This window comes from Coenobita brevimanus, chromosome 110 (genome assembly GCF_032717465.1).
Source record: "Coenobita brevimanus isolate Jiangsu-jjx chromosome 110, ASM3271746v2, whole genome shotgun sequence".
NCBI lineage: Eukaryota > Metazoa > Arthropoda > Malacostraca > Decapoda > Coenobitidae > Coenobita > Coenobita brevimanus.
In genome coordinates this window covers 2,223,313-2,238,312 of record NC_137063.1, presented here as the reverse complement: position 1 = coordinate 2,238,312, position 15,000 = coordinate 2,223,313, and the positions used below count along the sequence as shown (strand labels likewise).

At 45.9% G+C, this 15,000-nt stretch overlaps 1 protein-coding gene across 1 annotated transcript in view; it reads right to left on the bottom strand.

Annotated features, from left to right (window-relative positions):
- The window catches only part of LOC145417440 (ras-specific guanine nucleotide-releasing factor 2-like), an 89,237-nt gene that overhangs the window by 16,607 nt on the left and 57,630 nt on the right, over positions 1-15,000 (bottom strand). The window contains exons 10-16 of the mRNA XM_080286126.1: positions 9,896-9,998; positions 8,404-8,533; positions 6,875-7,093; positions 6,007-6,156; positions 4,363-4,571; positions 2,209-2,300; positions 248-349 (exon numbers count right to left, since the gene is read on the bottom strand). Of these exons, the coding sequence (XP_080142252.1) occupies positions 248-349; positions 2,209-2,300; positions 4,363-4,571; positions 6,007-6,156; positions 6,875-7,093; positions 8,404-8,533; positions 9,896-9,998 (1,005 nt within the window). The remainder of the gene's footprint in view (positions 1-247; positions 350-2,208; positions 2,301-4,362; positions 4,572-6,006; positions 6,157-6,874; positions 7,094-8,403; positions 8,534-9,895; positions 9,999-15,000) is intronic.

Below are 15,000 nucleotides of genomic sequence, written 5' to 3'. Positions count from 1 at the left end.
AGACACAGACAGACAGACAACTACACAGACAGGCAGCAACAGAAAACCAAGAGACGCACAAACACACAACTACACACACAGGCGGAGGAACAGGAAGCGAGATACACAGCCACACAGAAACCCGTAGACAGATAGAGTAACAGAAAGCCACAGAGAGAGTAACAGACAGCCACAGAGAGAGTAACAGACAGCCACAGACAGCCAGATAAACAGCCCAGGGCACGGCTTGATGGCTGTGTCGACTCACATCGTCTATAGGACCACCTCCAGTGCTGGTTGCCTGAGGCCTTGGCAACAGTGTGGCAGTCTAAGGTCCAGCAACTCTCCCTTGGCTGGTCCACCTCGAATCCTGGGGGAGGGAGAAGGGAGGGAGGAAAGGGAGGGGAAGGGAGGAGAAAGGGTTAGAGTGGAGGTGAGGAGAAGAGGAAAGGGAGGGGAAGGGAGGAGAAAGGGTTAGAGAAGAGTGGAGGTGAGGAGAAAGGGGAAAGGGAAGGAAAGGTAAAGGAAGGAAAAGGAAGGGAAGGGGGAAGAGAAGGTTAGAGAAGAGTGGAGGTGAGGAGAAAGGGAAGGAAAGGGAGGGGAAGCGAAGGGAGGAGTTAAGACGAAGGAAGAACGGAGAAGAGGAGAGGAGAGAAGTGCAGAGGAAGGTAAAGAGGAAGGGAGAGGTGGAGAGAGGAGAGAAGAGAAGGGAAGGGAATGGAAATGAAAGGAAGGGAGGGAAGAAAGGAAGAGAGGAGGTGAAGGAAGGGAAGATGTATGTATATGACAAGATGATGAGAAAGAATGACATATGATGAGGTGATAATAGAAAAATATAATCATCATCATCATCGTCATCATCCTGACCCATTTTCCCACCAACTGCATCTATGGGGGAAAGATAGGAAAAAAAAATATTCAACAACATGGCCAATTAGATGAGCCGCACTTTCATCCACTCACCATTCAAGCCCCTGGAATCCCGACTCTACCTCTCACCAGTTCCAGTCTTTCACCATCCGTCATTTTCTCCTCTCTACATCTATTGGTCACCTACAGGCTGTTTACTTTCACCTGAGGGTCTATCTATCTATTGCCAGACTCCTTAATCCCGTAAGGGGTGGCCACAAACAAATCGCCTCCATGCCGCCCAGTCCCCCGCCATGTCACTACCCTGCTCCCAGCTCACACCCCCCTCTCTCTCATTTACCTCGCCACTCCATCCCTCCATCTCATCCTTGGCCTCCCCCTCCCTCTCCCCCCCACCACCTCACTCACATGCACTCTCCTCGTTAGTCTCTCACTCTCCATTCTCTCCACGTGGCCAAACCACCTCAGTATGTTTCTCCTAACGCTTCCTATCACATCCAGACCACAACGCTCCTTCACATCCTCATTTGTCAGTCTGTCTCTCCATGTGACTCCACAGGCTCAAAGAACTCATTTCCACCGCTCTCACTCTTGACTTGTGTCCCTCCAACCAGGTATGAGGTGGGAATGAGTCTCCTTGGTTACTAATACCCTCTTTGCCCTACCTTGGCCAAAAACTTCCATCTTTTCACCTTGAGTACTCCACCGTAACAACAGACTAACACCAGATTATGCTGCTAGTCACGAAGAAGTGCTACGAAGAGGAGGAAGAACCACAGCATAGTCTTATTCTGTCACTGAGCAACGTGAAATAGGCTACAAAAAAGTTAAACAAAAAAAATCTGAGCCAAGTTAAGGTGAAAGGAGTAGTGTCAGGTCAGCCCTCCATCCTGACTACACCTGGCCTTCACCTGAGCAGAGAGAACTTAGAGATTTACGTCAGGTGAGAACAGGTTACAATATTCAGCTGGATTAGGGATTAGGGAGTTAGGGATTAGGGGTTAGGGAAATAGGGATTAGGGATTTAGGGATTAGGGAAATAGGGATTAGGGATTTAGGAATTAGGGATTAGGCAGTCATTAGGGATTAGGGAGTCAGGGAGTTTGGGAATTAGGGATTAGGGGAATTAGGGATTAGGGAGTTAGGAATTATAGATTCGGGAGTTAGGGATTAGGGAGTTAGGTATTAGGGAGTTAGGGATTAGGGAGTTAGGGAGTTAGGGATTGGGGATTAGGGAGTTAGGGATTAGGGAGTTAGGGACTTAGGGATTAGGGAGTTAGGGGTTAGGGATTAAAGGATTAGGGATTAGGGATTAGGGATTAGGGGATGTGGGTGAGGGCAGAACAAGGGCCACGATACCTGCTGAGAAGGTGCTGAAGGTGGATATCCTGCGGGGGGAGTAGCGGTCGGTGTCCAGGTCAGGGGGAGGCGATGACAGCACCTCTGGGGACCTGCCGGGGGACACCACACATCAGTAGAGGGCGCAGAAGGACACCACACATCAGCAGAGGGCGCAGAAGGACACCACACATCAGCAGAAGGCGCAGGACACACCAACAGAAAGAGCAAAAGGGCACCACACATCAGCAGAAGGCGCAGAAGGACACCACACATCAGCAGAAGGCGCAGGACACCACACATCAGCAGAAGGCGCAGGACACCACACATCAGCAGAAGGCGCAGGACACCACACATCAGCAGAAGGCGCAGAAGGACACCACACATCAGTAGAAGGCGCAGGAGGACACCACACATCAACAGAAGGCGCGGAAGGGCACCACACATCAGCAGAAGGCGCAGAAGGAACGTATTGTGTGACACTGTTGGGTTCTAAACACGTTTCTCTGAGCGATTTATTTTGCCTTTAACACCGTGATAGTCTCTTCTTTGTTATGTTTAGAACCGACAGAGCAACGCACAGGAGAACAAAGGGGTGTAATAGGCAAAATAAATCGCCAAAGAAAAGGTGTTACGGTACTTCCCAAGTCAGTTAAGAATACGGATAATTCGGATTCAGTAATGTAAAAGAGGATATTGAGGTGTTAGGTGCAGAGAAAATCGCTTAGGAAAAGGTGTCACGTCTCCAAAGTCACATATATGCAGTATGTGAGGGAGAAGTGGAGTATGTGATGGAGTGAATGTGGAATATGTGATGGAGTAGAAGGATGTGGAGTATGTGAGGGAGTGGAAGGATGTGGGGTATGTGGGGGAGTGGAAGGATGTGGAGTATGTTAGGGAGTGGAAGGATGTGGAGTATGTTAGGGAGTGGAAGGATGTGGGGTATGTGAGGGAGTGGAAGGATGTGGGGTATGTTAGGGAGTGGAAGGATGTGGAGTATGTGAGGGAGTGGAAGGATGTGGGGTATGTGGGGGAGTGGAAGGATGTGGAGTATGTTAGGGAGTGGAAGGATGTGGGGTATGTGAGGGAGTGGAAGGATGTGGAGTATGTTAGGGAGTGGAAGGATGTGGGGTATGTGGGGGAGTGGAAGGATGTGGGGTATGTGAGGGAGTGGAAGGATGTGGGGTATGTGAGGGAGTGGAAGGATGTGGAGTATGTGAGGGAGTGGAAGGATGTGGAGTATGTTAGGGAGTGGAAGGATGTGGGGGATGTGAGGGAGTGGAAGGATGTGGAGTATGTTAGGGAGTGGAAGGATGTGGGGTATGTTAGGGAGTGGAAGGATGTGGAGTATGTTAGGGAGTGGAAGGATGTGGAGTATGTTAGGGAGTGGAAGGATGTGGAGTATGTGATGGAGTGGAAGGATGTGGAGTATGTTTGGGAGTGGAAGGATGTGGGGTATGTGATGGAGTGGAAGGATGTGGAGTATGTGAGGGAGTGGAAGGATGTGGAGTATGTTAGGGAGTGGAAGGATGTGGGGTATGTGATGGAGTGGAAGGATGTGGAAGTATGTGAAATCCACCCCTTATTGCCCACCTTTCCACCTCCTATTGCCCACCTGTCCACCCTCTAATTGCCCACCTTTCCACCTCCTATTGCCCACTTTTCCACCTGCTAATTGTCCAACTTTTCACCTGCTAATTGCCCACTTTTCCACCTCCTATTGCCCATCTTTCCACTTTCTATTGCCCACCTGTCCACCTCCTATTGCCCACCATTCCACCTGCTAATTGCCCACCTGTCCACCCCCTAATTGCCCACCTGTCCACCCCCTAATTGCCCACCTGTCCACCTCCTATTGCCCACCTGTCCACCCCCTAATTGCCCACCTGTCCACCCCCTAATTGCCCACCTGTCCACCCCCTAATTGCCCACCTGTCCACCCCCTAATTGTCCACCTTTCCACCTCCTAATTGCCCACTTTTCCACCTCCTATTGCCCACCTTTCCACTTTCTATTGCCCACCTGTCCACCCCCTAATTGTCCACCTTTCCACCTCCAAATTGCCCACTTTTCCACCTCCTATTGCCCACCTTTCCACTTGCTATTGCCCACGTTTCCACCTCCGCCCACCTGTCCACCTCCTATTGTCCACCTTTTCACCTGCTAATTGCCCACCTTTCCACCGACGAGTCCCGCGAGTCAGCCACCTGGTCGCTTACGTCGGGGTTGTAATACACCCTCTTCAGCGCCTCCAGGACAGATATCCCGTCGGTGAAGACCCGATAGGTGAGGAGGAAGGTGTTGAGGAAGTCGATGGAGAGGAAGCGCAGGTCCGTCAGCCGCTCCAGGAGCCGTTCGGGCGTGGCGTACCTGATGTGGGGCACCTGGGGAACGGCAGGGGAACGTAAGGAGGGAACGGTGAGAAGCACAACGTATGGAGAGGGTAGGGAACGGTAGAGGAACAGGGGAACGTAAGGAGAGGGGCAGGGAACGATAGGGAACAAGGGGGAATGGTAGGGGAGCAGGGGAACGTAAGGAGAGGGGAAGGGAACGGCAGGGGAACGTGAGGAGGGAACGGTGAGGAACACAACGTATGGAGAGGGGAGGAAACGGTAGAGAAACGGGGGGGGGAACGGTAGGGGAACAGGGGAACGTAAGGAGGGGGGGAGGGAACGGTAGAGGAACAGGGGAACATAAGGAGAGGGTGAAGGAATGGTGGGGAACAGGGGGGGGAATGGTAGGGGAACAGGGGAACGGCAGGGCGACGTGAGGGAACGGTAGGGGAACAGGGGAACGTAAGGAGAGGGTGAGGGAACGGTAAGGAACAGGGGGGAGCGGTAGAGGAACAAAGGGGAGCGGTAGGGGAACAGGGGAACGTAAGGAGAGGAGGATGGAACGGTAGGGAAGAGGAGGGAACGGTAGGGGAACAGTGGAATGTAAGGAGAGGATGAGGGAACGATAAAGGAACAGGAGAGAACGGTAGGGGAACAGGGGATCGTAAGGAGAGGGGGAGGGAACGGTAGAAGAACAGGAGGGAACGGTAGGGGACAGTGGAACGTAAGGAGAGGGAAGGGACGGTAGGGAACAGGAGGGAACGGTAGGGGAACAAGGGAACGTAAGAAGAGGCAAGGGAACAGTAGAGGAACATTGGAACGTGAGGAGAGGGAAGGGAACGATAGAGGAACGGGGGGAACGTAAGGAGGGGAGGAGGGGGCTGAAGAGGAACGGAGGAACGTAACAAGAGGGGGGGGAAGAACGGATCAGGAACGGTAAATGAACGGGAGGGACACAAATGAAACGGTAAGGAAAACAGGGGAACGTGAGGAAAGAATCAAGGATGCAGGGAACGGTAAATGAACGGCAGGGGCATACACGGAACGGCAAAGGAACGTCATGAGAGAGGCAGGGACACACTGGAAGGGGTATGGGAAGCGGCAGAACGTGAGGAGAGAGGGAGACGAACGGCGAATGAACGACAGAGGCGAAGAAAAGTAAGGAAACATGGATCGGATGAACGTGAGGAAAGAAACACATAAGGAACGGCAAGGGGAACGGGAGAGAGAGAGAGAGAGAGAGAGAGAGAGAGAGATGGCCAGACACAGACAAAACAGACAGAAACAGAGAGAAGTGGCCAGAAAACAGAGAGCTGTGGCCAGAAACCAGAGATGTGGCCAGAAAACAGAGACGTGGCCAGGAAACAGAGACGTGGCCAGAAACCAGAGATGTGGCCAGAAAACAGAGACGTGGCCAGAAAACAGAGAGATATGGCCAGGAAACAGAGATATGGCCAGAAAGGGACAAAACCGGACGGACACTAGCCTTGCAGGAGTTGAGTGTCCGGGAAAAGCGGATGTCCACGTCGTCCTTGAACAACTTAGGGTCGTTCTTGATGAAGTGGGGCATGGTGATCGAGGACGTGTCTGACATGGAACTGCGGAAGAGGTTGTTGAAGTGTACGTTGTCCAGGCACTGTACCAACGAGAAGGGGGGGGGGAGTAGTTAGCATACATCATCGTCATCATCATCATTATTATTATCACTACCATTTATATTACTACTATCATCAACACCGTTAACGTCATCATTTTTATTGACATTACCCATCATTCGTAGAATCATTATCATCATCATCATCATCATATTATTATTATTATTAGTTATTTCCACTGTTATTTTTACTACTATCATTATTATGCACTCTATCATGATCATCATCATCATCCTGACATTAGTAGGAAGGGAGACATTTCCCATGCCAAATATCCTCCTCCTCCTCATCATCATCATCACTTTAACATACTTTAATAAGCTTTCGTATGTGGTAATCTTAAAACTATTGCAAGAGACGGTAAGAGCTACGTAAATACCTAATATCGCTGATCCTCGCCTGTTTTTCTGGCATGGAAGACGCAGCAAGGTGGACTATGATCGGGTTTCCACAATTCTGCTCCACCACGATCCTCACGTCTATTCATCCACCCCTTCTTCCACCTAGTGACCCTTGCACTGTAAATTCTGCGTGGTTTGTATATTTACCAGGCTAATATCACTGATCCTTGCCTGTCTTTCTGGCATGGAGGACGCAGTAAGGTTGAGGGTGATTGAGTTATTCTTTCAGATCACGATCATCATGTCAATCCACCTAGCGACCCACGCACCTGAAAGGCTGTGTGGTCTGTGTATTTACCTGGCTAATATCGCTGATCCACGCCTGCTTCTCCTGCATGGTGGGCGCTACGAGGTGGAGCGTGACAGAGTTTCCACATTTCTGCTCCACCACGATCTTGAAGTCAAGGTTGGCCTGCTCCACAGCGAAGTTCTTTTGGTGGCCCGACCCGCTGCTGGTGGCCGCTGAGGAGTCGCTGTGCGCGCTGCTCTGCGATGACAGCGAACACACAGACGCAGACTCCGCAGCTGATTCCGCACACACACACACACACACACACACACACACAGAAGAATCAGTCACAACGCAGGTGGGAATATGGGTTTGGGAATGGGTTGTCACACACACACACACACACACACACAAAGATATAACGTTAGAAGGAATACTTGGAACACCTTAACATATTAATTACACTGTACTGTAATTCCTTTTCAACAGTTACTTTAGTTATTTATGTTTTGATCAGTAAATTCAGTGACAGTCCATATACATCCATTTACCACTATTATTATTATTATTATTATTATTATTATTATTATTATTAAGTCATGTACACATTTATAATATACACAATACAGTTACATAAAGTGAGTAACTAAACACTACAGTAAATACATATATAAGCAGCATTTATTTTATCACCACCTGACTGCATCCCACTAATATACAGATTTATAACATACATAATACATCTATCTACTGTTATCTATTTATGAGTTAACAGGAGTACCAGTTAATTACACTTGCCTTATTATATTTAACCTGTAAAGGGGGATATTAGCATTTTGTAATTATTTAAGGAAAGAAGTTAATCTGTTCCCATCGCGGCTGACATTCTTAAAAAAAAATAAAAAATAACAGAAGAGGAGGACTGTTAGCTTTTAGTCTTTTTTCTCTACATCCAGACGATTTTCCTCAGCTGTGGAGGGTCATTTGGAACTAGAGGGGTTAGAAAGAGCCTCCATTAACCCCCCCCCCAAGACGCCTTCCCCAGAGCTGAGTAAAATCGTCTAGGAGTAAAAAAGGTGAACCAGAAATCACGTTCTCAGCCTGAAGGAGTTTGAGATCTTAACACACGAGCTTGTAACTTAACACAGCCTGGTCTGACCTAACACAGCTTGACCCAGCTTAACCCACCTTGACCTAAATTAGCACCACGGGTTGCAACAACACCAAAAGCTAAATAAAATAAGAACAGAGAGGCTTACTGTCCTCTTTTCACTTTAACTTGGCCCAGATTTTCGTCCTTTCGCAGCTCATTTCACGCAGCTCAGAGTAAGACAGTACCGTGGCTCTACATCCTTGCCATAGCACTTCTTCATGACTAGCATCATCCTGGTAATCAGCTATAACTCAGTACTCAAGGCGGAGAGATGGCAATTTTAGGCCAAGTTAAAGAATAAGAAGACAGTTTTGTACCTTATAACAAGACAACGATCTCTAAGGCATAATATGATTTTTTTTTTAAGTTCTTGTCCTCTCAGTAAGTAAATAAATGGATAAATAAACCAATAAATCAATAAATAAAAGCTCCATGCCTTACCAACGTCATCTTCCTGAACCATCACGTCATTGGGGTCTTCTATGAGCGTGGCGTCAATGAGGGGCACTTTACCCACCCCCTGCACCAGGTGGAGTTTCCCGCCGGAGGTGCGTGTCGCCAGGATCATGTGGTTGCTGCAGGAGGGAAAGAAGGTAAGGAAGGAACCCACAGACGGATACACGCAACACTTCCAGCCCCACACACGGACACACGCAACACTTCCAGCCCCACACACGGACACACGCAACACTTCCAGCCCCACACACGGACTGACGCAACACTTCCAGCCCCACACACGGACTGACGCAACACTTCCAGCCCCACACACGGACTGACGCAACACTTCCAGCCCCACACACGGACACACGCAACACTTCCAGCCCCACACACCGACTGACGCAACACTTCCAGCCCCACACACGGACACACGCAACACTCCCAGCCCCACACACGGACACACGCAACACTTCCAGCCCCACACACGGACACACGCAACACTTCCAGCCCCACACACGGACACACGCAACACTTCCAGCCCCACACACGGACTGACGCAACACTTCCAGCCCCACACACGGACTGACGCAACACTTCCAGCCCCACACACGGACACAGGCGACACTTCCAGCCCCACACACGGACACACGCAACACTTCCAGCCCCACACACGGACACACGCAACACTTCCAGCCCCACACAAGGACTGACGCAACACTTCCAGCCCCACACACGGACACACGCAACACTAAGCCCACAGACCGACTGATGCAACATTTTCAGCCCTACTTGGACTTTCCACAGATACACTTTGCGCCTGACTCACTGCACACTATTTTCAAACATCAATGCGTCCAAACGTAAGCATAATTTTCCGCCCGTGCAGCTGATGGGACTGTGGTGGTGGTGGTGGTGGTGGTGGTGGACAGGGACGCCTTCACGTGGTGGCACTGATATACCCGCTCGGATCTGCTGCCCAGTTATAACAAAAAATGTCCCCTAACTCCCTCCCCACACCCCAGGGCGGGATGGCCGATTGCAGAAGGGGAAGTTTAATCTGGAATTCACTGGTTTACGTTGAGATGGATCTGGTGACGCTGCTGTTACTACTACTACTACCTCTATTACTACTACTACTGTTCTTACTGTTACTACTACGACTATTAAGGGACTGTGAAATCAATAAACAGGATAACAGTGATAATTTTAGGGTGTTAACATGCTCACACTGTTGCTCTTACAAGTGAATATGATTAAGGATTGAGAGAGAGAAAGAGACAGAGGAGGGTGTGGAGAGGATTAGCTCACCTGAAGAGGAAGTAGAGAGAAAGACAGGTAGGGGGAAGGGGTTTCTGGAGAGAGAGAGAGAAAGGGTGAGGAGGAGATTAACTCACCTGAGAGAGAGAGAGAGAGAGAGAGAGAGAGAGAGAGATGGAGAGAAGGGTATTAGCTCACCTGAGGAGAAACCAGAGAGAGAAAGAGAGAGAGAGTCAGCTCACCTGAAGAGGAAGCACTGCCGCACCGCCTCCTTCTCGCTCTTGAACTGGCTCAGGCGACTCTTGGCTGATCTCGGCCGGTCCCCCAGCACTTGTATCAGTGACCCTGCACACATGAAGGTGAGAACGTAAATAATCTTATAAAAAAAAACACCTGTACACATCCACCTATCAACCACACGAGGCTCAGAAAGACAGACCTTCTAGTCCTCAGTCAACCCCTATAAGTACCAGAAGCAGTCGAGTTGATGTTCAAGGTTCCTATTTTTATTTTAAAGGGAACTGGATGAGAAAGGAGAAAGGATTTTGCCTGACAGTCTTATCGGCAAGAGAATTCCACTTATTATTATTATTATTATCATTATTCTTCTTATTATTATTATCATTATTCTTCTTCTTATTATTATTGTTATTATTATCATCATCATCATTATTCTTCTTCTTATTATTATTATCATTATTATTATTATTATTATTATCATTATTATTATTATTACTATCATTATTCTTATTATTTTTATTTTTATGGTCCTGTGACGTCACCCCCCTCTCCCCTCCGTAGTAGATAGTCAAGATGGTCGATAGATAGATAGCCAAGATAGCCACTATCGGATAAATAGATAATGACATTCTTCGATCACCTCCCTTTCGTTCCTTGTGTGATTTCAATTTTATCTATCTATCTATCTATCTATCTATCCACGTATCTATCCGTTTATCTATCTGCCTATCTATCTATCTATCTATTTTTATCTATTAATGTATATATTTTTGTATCTATCTATCTGCCTATCCATTTATCTATATATTTAACTTTTTTTATCTATTTGTATCTATTTTTTATCTATCTAGCTGTTTATCTATCTATCTATCTATCAATTATTCACATCTGACTATCGACTTTCTCTCTCTCTCTCTCTCTCTCTCTCTCTCTTTAAGCGCAGGATAAACCGCTCATTAGAATTACCATAAGAAACACAAGCCTAGGAAAAAAATAAACCACTATGCATTCGTAAATATGAAAGTTACATTTGAATAAGGCTCTTAAATGACGACCGAGAGCGATTTGGACCCGGGTTCTCCTCACGCCTTTTCCTGAGCGATTTATTTTTGCTTCTTACACCTTACACTCCAGTTCTGTGTTGCATACAGCCTTCCCCTACCGCCATACTCTGCATAAATACCGTATTATTATTATTATTATTATTATTATTATTATTATTATTATTATTATAGTTATTATTATTATTATTATTATTATTGTTATTATTACTATTATTATTATTATTATTATTATTATTATTTTTATAGTTATTATTATTACCATTATTATTATTATTATAGTTTTTATTATTACCATTATTATTATTATTATTATTATTATTATTATTATCATTATTATTATTATTATTATAGTTTTTATTAGTATTACCTTTTATTATTATTATTATTATTATTATTATTATTAACTAGCCATATACAAAAACAAATCGCTAAGGAAGAGGTGCTAGGGAGCCTCCTACAGACCCAGGGCTACAGCTGAAAATATCTATCTATCTATCTACAGCCAGACGCCTTAATCCAGTAAGGGGTGGCCACAAACAAATCTCCTCCATGTCGCCCTGTCCCCTACCATTTCTCTGCCCTCCTCCGCACCTTTCACTCCCTCTCTGATATACCTCTCCGCTCCATCCCTCCACCTCATCCTCGGCCTCCCCCTCCCTCCCCACCGTCCATACTGAATACATGCCAGGGCTGTCTCATACCGGACTGGTGTACTGGTATTGGAGGGGGTGTTTTTACGATGCGCCGGCGGGTATCATGGCAAATCGGTAAACAGGAAGAAAATGAAGAAAAGAAAACGAGAAGATGAAGGAAGATAGTGGAGGAGGAGGAGAGAAGAAGAAGAAGAGGAAGCAGAAGATGCAGAAGAAAAGAGAAATAAGAAATAATAATAATAATAATAATAATAATAATAATAAGAAGAAGAAGAAGAAGAAGGAGAAGGAGGAGGAGGAGGAGAAGGAGAAGAAGAAGAAGAAGAAGAAGAAGAAGAAGAAGAAGACGAGAAGATGACTCAAACTGCCCAGGGACAATGGATGAACGACCTTTGTCCCAGAGTCTGACCGGTTCTTGTACCTGACACCTGGACATGCTAACCCCCTTTCTTCTTCTTCTTCTTCTTCTTCTTCTCCTCCTTCTTCTTCTTTCTTCCTCTCCTCTTTCTTCTTCTTCTCCTCCTCCTCTGTCTTCTCCTCTTCCTCGTCTTCTCTTCTTCTTCTCCTCCTCCTCCTCCTCTTCCTCTTCTACTTCTTCCTATTCTCCTCCTCCTCCTCCTCCTCTTCCTCCTCTTCTTTTACGCCTTAACCCTTTTCCTGTCAATCAGTCGGCTTTTCTATCTAGCAGACGATTTTCCTAGGCTGGCAATTCTTCGTTTATAGTAGTCGAGACAGCCAGACGATTTATGTCAAAGCAAACCCCGTCAACCCCTTCACAGCGAGGGTATGTAGGTGTCTTTTCCTGCTTACAAGACGATTTTATTCAGCCACGAAAAAGCTTAATGGAGACGATTCTTACCGGTATATTTTAACTTTTTATAGACGATTTTCTTAAGCTGACAAAATCCCCCTCAGACGATTTATATATTATTTATGGAACCGTCAGACGATTTTTAAGGTTTAGATAAGACCCTCACAAAAATATAATTCTTGGGGCTTTCAGACGATTTTCTTCAGCTTACAAAAGACCCCTGAAGACGATTTTTATACTTTTGGGCCCTTCAGACGATTTTCTTAAGCCTATAAAAGGCCCTTAAGACGATTTTCATATTTTTTGGTCTTTCAGACGATTTTCTTAAGCTTACAGAAGACCCCAAGACGATTTTTATTATTTTTGGGTCTTTCAGACGATTTCTTAAGCTTACAAGACCCCTTAAGACGATTATTATTTGTGGGACCTGTAGACGATTTTCTTAAGCTTAGAAAAGGCCCCTTAAGACGATTTCTATATTATTTTGGGGACCTTCAGACGATTTTCTTAAGCTTAAAAAGACCCCTTAAGACGATTTTTATTTTATGGGGCAACCAGTCGATTTTTTTTAGTGGAAAGGGTCAGTCTGTCAACCCTTCATTCCGACGGTTTATATCTTATTCTGTTCTTGCTCCTTCCAGACGATTTTCCTCAGTTTATAAAGAGCTTTTCCAACCGGAGCGGGGGTGTCTATCTACAGTATCTATCTATCTGTTTGTCTGTCTTTCTGTCTGCCTATCTGTCTGTCTTTCTCTATCTATCTGTTTATCTATCTTTTCATCCATCCATCTATCGGCACACATATCTGTCTATCTATCTATCCATTTATCTATCTATCGCCAGACGTCTTAGTCCCGTAAGGGGTGGCCACAAACTGATCGCCTCCATGTCGCCCTGTCCCCTGCCATTTGCCTGCCCTCCCCCCAACTCACACCTCCCTCTCTCATACACCTCTCCACCTCACCTCTGCATCTCAGCCTTGGCCTCCTCCTCCCCCTCCTCTCCCCCTTCCGCCTCACTCACATACACTCTTCTAGTTAGTCTCTCATTCCCCATCCTCCCCACGTGGCCAAACCATCTCAGAGTATTGCTTTTACGCTTGGAACCACATCCACATCAACACCACAGCCCTCCTTTACCTCCGCGTCTGCCTGTCTGTCTGTCTGTCTGTCTGTCTGTCTCTGTCTCTCTCCCTCTCTCTCTCTCTCTCTCTCTCTCTCTCTCTCTCTCTCCGTGTAGCGCTTTCCATGGCTGAAGGAAATCGTCTGTAGGTGGCAGGAATGAAATGCTAAACGCGTCCTCGAGCTGAAGGGGTATCGCAACGCCTTCTCTTCAGTGATTTATTTAAAGTGTGGTATGCAAGCAAAAGTCTCTCTCTCTCTGTTTGTCTGTCTGTCTGGCTGTCTCTCTCTCTGTTTGTCTGTCTGTCTGTCTGTGTCTGTGTCTGTGTCTCTGTCTGTCTATCTGTCTGTGTCTCTGTCTGTCTGTCTGTCTGTGTCTCTGTCTGTCTGTCTGTCTGTCTCTCTCTCTCTCTCAGCTCATTTCCACTAACGCCCGCCCTGCGTCCATTCACAGGGGTCCACGTTTCACCTCCGTACGTCAGGGAGGGGATCACAAGGCAGTCAATCCCTCAGTTCAGTCAGCCTCTCCTAGCCTGTGGAAATCGTCTGAAACTAGCAGGCGTGTAATGGCAAAAATCGTCATGAAGACCTTAAACCTTTCCTTCAGGCGCTTGATCCGATTTTACGAGAAAACAAACTTGGTGGAGGGGTGAGGATCAGTGCCCCTTAACCCCCTCCGGACGATTTTTTTATTCCAGCTGACACAAGACGATTTTCTTCAGCTGAGGGAGTGACGATGCAACAAAGGCCATGGTAGTGAAGGGGTGAAGGAGGGAGGGCAGAGCAGCTGATATTATTGCTATTTTATTGATTTTATTCTGGCTATTTTATTGGCTATTTTATTGATTTTATTCTGGCTATTTTATTGGCTGTTTTATTGATTTTATTCTGGCTATTTTATTGGCTGTTTTATTGGCTATTTTATTGATTTTATTCTGGCTATTTTATTGGCTATTTTATTGATTTTATTCTGGCTATTTTATTGGCTATTTTATTGGCTATTTTATTTGGTATTTTATTCTCTACTTTATTTGCTATTTTATTCTGGCTATTTTATCTGCTATTTTATTTCCTATTTTATTTTCTCCTTTATTGGCTATTTTATTCTGGCTATTTTATTGGCTATTTTATTCTGGCTATTTTATTGGCTATTTTATTCTGGCTATTTTGTTATGGCTATTTTATTCTGGCTATTTTATTGGCTATTTTATTCTGGCTATTTTGTTATGGCTATTTTATTCTGGCTATTTTATTGGCTATTTTATTCTGGCTATTTTGTTATGGCTATTTTATTGGCTATTTTATTGGCTATTTTATTCTGGCTATTTTATTGGCTATTTTATTCTGGCTATTTTATTGGCTATTTTATTGGCTATTTTATTGGCTATTTTATTGGCTATTTTATTGGCTATTTTATTGGCTATTTTATTGGCTATTTTATTGGCTATTTTATTCTGG